Source organism: Colias eurytheme, chromosome 11, assembly GCF_061535395.1.
Source record: "Colias eurytheme isolate Ceu_HAF_F1 chromosome 11, ilColEury1 Martin Lab GWU primary, whole genome shotgun sequence".
Classification (NCBI taxonomy): domain Eukaryota; kingdom Metazoa; phylum Arthropoda; class Insecta; order Lepidoptera; family Pieridae; genus Colias; species Colias eurytheme.
The window spans coordinates 3,108,687-3,115,104 of record NC_142990.1 but is presented as its reverse complement, the minus strand read 5'-3'; the positions used below and the strand labels follow the sequence as shown (position 1 = coordinate 3,115,104).

Here is a 6,418-nt window from a genome sequence, read left to right as displayed (position 1 = left end):
TATTCTATGGATATAAAAAAGACGGGTTGCACTCCGGGAGTGCCCGCAGAAGTGAAAACTTGATTATTAACGTTCAGCATGTTTGACATTTTGGAATCGTATCCGTCTTTCGCATGAAATATAAGGGCTAAAAAAAAAGTCCGTCCGCTTTTTCGATCAGGCCACGTGTCCTGAAGCGAGTTTAAGATTTTATACCCAACGCCGCCAAAGAAGTTTTCACTTCAATAATCAAATAATAAAAATAAAATAATAGAACTCCAAAGCTGCTTGACTGATTCTCCCTCTGATTTCTGCCTTTTAGAGGGATGAATATTTTTCATCCCTCTAAAGAGTAAGGCAGAAATCAGAACAACGTTTGCCGGGACAGCTAGAATATATGTATTGAGAACAAAAACAGAAAAAGGTACACATTTATAAACTTTATTAAACACAAACATATTTAAATTATATTGTCGTGACAATAGTCGGTAAATTAAAAGTTAGATAATATTGTAGTCCAATTCTTGTTACTATTAGGATTTTCAGTTCGTCCTAAAAGCTTCGGGAAAAAGAAATTATTTCTTAACACAGTATTCTTTTCCTCTGTAGGTTCAGATACTGATTCAGCATCTGCTTCTAAAAGATACTCCTGAGTTGGGTTTTCATTTAATGTTTCAGCTGTTGACAGGGCTTCATAATATAGGAAGGTGGGTTCAGAATAAGTTGTAGTATCCGTTTCATCTGTATAATCGCTTTCATTTCTAGAACACTCTGTAATATCACCGGGGGTGGGCACAAATCTCAATTGGGTGCTCCGGGTTTTGATGTAGCCTAGGCTGTAGAATATTTTGTCTAAAACGCCCGTCGCTCTGAAGATGAAGAAGAGGATGATAATCGCGATAGCGGACATGATGCAGTCGCAGGCGCCTCCCCTGTTGACTGGGCAGGGTCCACCGCCACCGCACATAAAACATTTCAACCGTGCCGTAAGCAAGAACACTGCGCAAATCGGTATCAATGATACCATTTGGAGAAGGAATGATATGAAGTTGTACAGGGTCTGCAGTATCATTCGAATCAGATTCTCCAACATGAGAATCACGGTCATAAAGACACGTACAAGCATTTGGATACCGCATATTACGGTTTGCAAGACCGCGTGCACCGTTCGACACATCTTGAAATTACTGAAAATTGAGAATCATATAAAATAAACGTATTTTATTGTAAAAAACCTGATCTTTTAGAATAGTATTGCAAGGTGACACGAAGGGTTAATTTACAGAATCTTGTTTAAATATTGTTTGTAGGCAGATCAGACGGAGTAAGAAATATTTACTTTTGTTTATTTTGTCCGGTTAATTTATTTCAACATAATAATTGCAACATACAATAACATTTTTGAATACAAATGAAAAATTCACAAAAAATAGCACAATGACACAACAACTATCAAAACATAATTTCTATCACAGATCTTTCTATAAACATCTTTATCCATAGAGTAAATTGAAATCAAACAATAAACAATAGATGTTTGTTTATATTTTAAGAAGAATATATTAGTTTTTTTTTATTGCTTATGGCTACCATTCATAGCGCGCCCCAAGGCGCGCCCGCTAAATTTGTCAATTGGCGAGTGGCGATACGTCCGCGGACAATTAATCTGCGAGTGAATGTATTGGTACTCGGTTGCAAAAATCTTGAAATTCTAGAAACTTTAAGGGCTTGGTCTAGTAGTGCAAACAAATGCATCCTGTCATCCTATATGTAAATAATACAAATGTACTAAGGGAAAGTTGCTCCACTTAATTTTTAAAAATTAAATCATTCGTATGCATAATTTAATATTCGTAATAAGTACCAAAAATGACAATTTGAAACAATTTTCGTGAAAATTACACCGGGTGATTTTTTTTATCAGTACACAAAATTTGCGAATACTTTCTATTGATATCTTCAACTTCATGTTTATATAACTGATCAACTTTTACAAAGAAATTTGGACGAAATATAAAAAAAATAAGCTTTCTATACAAAATGCATAGCTCTATACATTTTTTTCGACCTAAGTTTCTTAGTGAAAGTTGTTCAGTTTAACTAATAAAACGGATAAACAAATTTTGTATATAATAAAAAAATGTAATGTTTGTGTTAAAAAATTATAAAATAGAAAAATACGCAAATGAAAACAAAAGATATTTATTTCTGACTAGCTTCCGCCCGCGACTCCGTCCGCGCGGATGTTGGTCTTCGCGTCTTCTACAGATTTATTATATTATGTATAATATATAGATTTATATTGATAAACCTAATAAATCTTTTGCTAGCATTCTGATGCTTTATCGGTTGCACTGGATTTATCTCTTTTTTTTCAATCGCTTGAATGTTATAGGATGGGTCCTTGATGGGCATCGAATGCTGAAGTCTCGAATCAATCAATTCTGACAGTAGGCAATTTATGTAAAATCTTGATAATGGTCCATCATTTTATTTTGCCTAAACGTTACATACTTTTTTATATATTCTATTTTTAACGAATGATTCACTCCAGTCCAAACAGCAAATAAGCAGACTTCTGCTTCTGCAACGTTTAGTTGTCCCTGAATTTGGAAAAAATAGTCATGATTCTTATCTATGAAAAAAGTGTTATTTTTTGCATTGTATTTCAAATATTAAATTTTTTTATTTTTAACTGCATCTACCGCATTCATGTCTTTTGCCGGAATTAGACATTTAACTTCTACTAGTCCCATTTTCCCTTTTTGATACGGGAGTGTATAAAGTAAATTTTTTAGATATTTCTCGTTATACTTTTAAAAAGTTATTATTGTCATTTTGCTCATTAGGTAAAGTAATTTCGATATCAGTTTTAAGTTTTTTCATACCTGCAATAATAACGTCATAATCGCCTGAACATACTTATCGATTACACCCTGTATACAATCCACCATCCACATTCATAATGTTTTCCTGTCCTCCTCTCCTTTACGCTGTTCACCGATACATTTTAAATGAGTAAATCTGCTACCACTGAAGGATGTTTCATTGTGATCAGCAAATTTTCACCACTGTTGTCGATTATTTGTTATTGTTTGTATATTGGGAATCATCAGTTTTGTTTTTTGCAGATTGGTGATGTACCCTAACAATACGTCGAAAAGGGAAAGCATCAACGAATTATCGTTGTCGTCCTCTTTTTTTATTCTTCGCGTCTCTGTTACTTGTGTCTGTTTAGTTCTCAACACCCACTGAACTTTCTATGTTATTGTGATCTTCCATTACATCTGAGTTTTGATGATGTGATGATAATCCATTCGTTTTAATATTGGTACTTAAAGTTGGTGGACTAAACTAGAAATGGCGGACTAAATTTGTCAGTGCGTCTGTAAGATCAGAATATAAAACCAACATCCTGTATTTAAGTTACAAAATTAATAATCAAACAACATGCCGCTACGTTGAAAATGACTAGAAGAAAAAATTAAAACACCTCGGCATATAATTTTGGAGTAAACAAATCATTTTCCTTGGGGATTTCCCCGGATGAACTTGGGAAGTTCAAGTTCTCAATACAAGTTTATATTATATTTCGTATTTCTCAAACGAAAAATAAACATTTTTGGAACTTCAAGAAAAAATGTTATGTGGTTATAAGAAACCACGGTAAAAGTGAAACTGTTCGAACGGTTCCGAACACTGCTTTGTGTAGCGCATGTCGCGTGTCGGTCAGCTGCCGAGTAGGTATACCTACCTACTCGGCAGCCGCGATACACGCGACATGCGTTACACAGACCAAAAAGTTTGAGACGATGTAATAAAAGTTTCACTTTAAAAATTATATTATAAGAAAATTTATGCGCTTACTTTAGTTTTAAAGAAATATACATCCCTTTACTGACACTCCGTAAAATAAAGAAATTGTTGCCAATCACCTTTGCAATCTATTTGGTTTCATTAACTTTATGTTCGAAGATAATTTTTTTTCTAGTAGTTACACGCGTATTTTTTTCGTTTATTTTCCATATCGAAATCAACGAATATTGGACAAAACTAAGATAAAAATAATCAATTAACAAAAATATTAAATTTAATGAAGTAGAGCAACTTTCACTTCGGTATGAAGGAAAATCGAGCGTAGAGCACACGTCAGAACGCTCCGGCCCAAGGAGCGCGACTAAAGAAATTCGCTAGGATTTTTCCTTATTATTTTAAATATTTTTTTAATATTTAAAGAATTATCAAAATTCAAAAAAAATTTTTTTTAAAGGATTAATACTCATTGGTCTTCAACCAACTCGAATAAATTAATGGAAAAAATAACTTTTAGCAGTATTTATCAATCGATTTTGTAAGGCAAAAAATGGGAAATTTAATGAATTTATAACGCTCTAATTAAGAAAACCATAAGTTTTTCGGCAATTGTATTCAGCAGTTTTTAATAACGACTATATAAGGATAATAATGCGCTGATCAGATTATGTAAATTGTAATCGGTTGCAACGTAGTGAGTGCACAAACTTAGCTCGAAATGATTTTGGGGGAAAGAGACTTATCTTGAAGGCCTGATTAAGGTAACATAAAGTAACTTTATAAATGTGAAAAAATTCACGCGCATTGCGTATATAACACTAATTGATAAACAAGAAAAAAAAATTCAGTTTATCATTTCATTAGCCGGGAAAAAATTGTCAAATAACTTGTTAAAAACGCAATTTTGCTAGACTGCAGCCTTAAAGCGATATATTTTGTAGTACATACAGGTAAATTATCTTGGAGAAATTTTTGCGTTTGTAATAGTGTATGGTCAGCAAATAAAATAAAACAACATTTTATTTTTAGTTTTTATTTTATACAGGGTTACTTGTAAAACACCAGCAACCTCGCAGGACAAGATAGCTAACATCATAAGTAACAACATTTGTTCTACGACTTTTGGCATAACGCAATAAATAATTTTTAAATGATTTTTTAAACTTTTATTGTACTCTCCTAACATATTTTGTAAGTCTATGTTCTATTCATTATCGGATGGACGACGCGACGCCCCCTTCCCCCTCTCGTTCGCTTTTTGTTTACGTAATTTTTGGGAGGCGTAGAGTTTATAATATTCAGACGGAAAATTAAATGAATATTTATTTTTGTATGAAAATAAAATCTAACAAATTATCAAAAGTCGTAGAACAAATGTTGTTACTTATGATGTTAGCTATCTCGTCCTGCGAGGTTGCCGGTGTTTTACAAGTAACCCTGTATATATAAGGGATTTTAAATTAAACTATATGTGTTTCTCCTCTGAAAAAGATGAGACTTTATTTTAATATTTGCACATTTAACATACATATAACTTTTACATTAACAATGTTACTAAAATGAAAAATTTACTAACCTGAAAAAGAAACGACATTTAAAGTTTAATTCTTTAGTTTGAGAAGTCAAAGGCTTGCCTCGACCATGTTTTAACACTGGAGCCATATTGAATTAACAATATAAAGTTACAACACTTACACACAAATTAAACACTAGTTATGGCCCTGCCTTCATACAAAACTGCTGAATACGCCGTTCGCACGGGAATAGAATGTGGATGCGATTTCCCTTAGTTAGCATCCAAGCTTACGTCTTTATAATTATTAAACTGTATAAATTCATTCTTTAACTCCGGTCTGCATCGTGCAGACATGGGTGTAAAAGTCTCATTTTAGCTATTAAATGTAGTTTTTAAGTACATCTGAGTTTTCATTTGGGGCCTCCGGCTGCGGGACATGTAATTTACTTCAACAAATATTATAACAATAATAACAAATAATAACAACAATCAACAAATACAAAATTTATCAATTAAACTACGTACATAATAATTATAATTTTTGAATGAAATGTGTGCTTTATGTTCTAACGCTACCAAACGACTGCACGTGGCACCTGCGGACAGCGTAAACTGGTTTATTCTGGTTTTGTGCGTGTTTCCACTTTCCACTACCAAGTGACGATTTATTTATTTGTTTTGTTTCGTAATTATTATGGTCAAATATTAATTATGAAACAAATTATTATGGACACGTAATTTATTGTTTCACGGTAGTCGCCTTGTCGTTTGCTCAAGGACGTAAAATTGAATGATATATATTTTTTTTTTTATAAAGTCAAAACCATTTTCTTTCAAATTTTTATTGAAAACAAAAGTGTTGCTAGGAATAAGTATAAAATTAAACAGTAATGTTAGGATATCGAAACATTTTTGTATAGGCCAGAACGATATAGTGGAAACGCGCTATAAGATCTGAGTAATATACACACCACTACATATGCAAAAATTTCTCCAAGCTAATTTACCTGTAGTTTCTACTCCACCATGCTTTTATATCTCTAAATTATCCACACTTATTTTAAAATTAAGAAAGATTTCTATGGGCGGATACAAAAATAAAACAACACA

At 32.6% G+C, this 6,418-nt stretch overlaps 1 protein-coding gene across 1 annotated transcript; it reads right to left on the bottom strand.

Moving 5' to 3' along the window:
* Positions 1 to 472: 472 nt before the first annotated feature.
* On the bottom strand, positions 473 to 1,156 carry LOC149904411 (uncharacterized). The gene has a single exon (XM_090107123.1). The coding sequence runs from the start codon at positions 1,154 to 1,156 to the stop codon at positions 473 to 475; it is 684 nt and encodes a 227-aa protein (XP_089963249.1).
* Positions 1,157 to 6,418: the final 5,262 nt, after the last annotated feature.

Bases quoted from the DNA above. Each gene is read 5' to 3' on its own strand.
- LOC149904411 (XM_090107123.1), bottom strand. From the start codon at position 1,156: ATGTGTCGAACGGTGCACGCGGTCTTGCAAACCGTAATATGCGGTATC.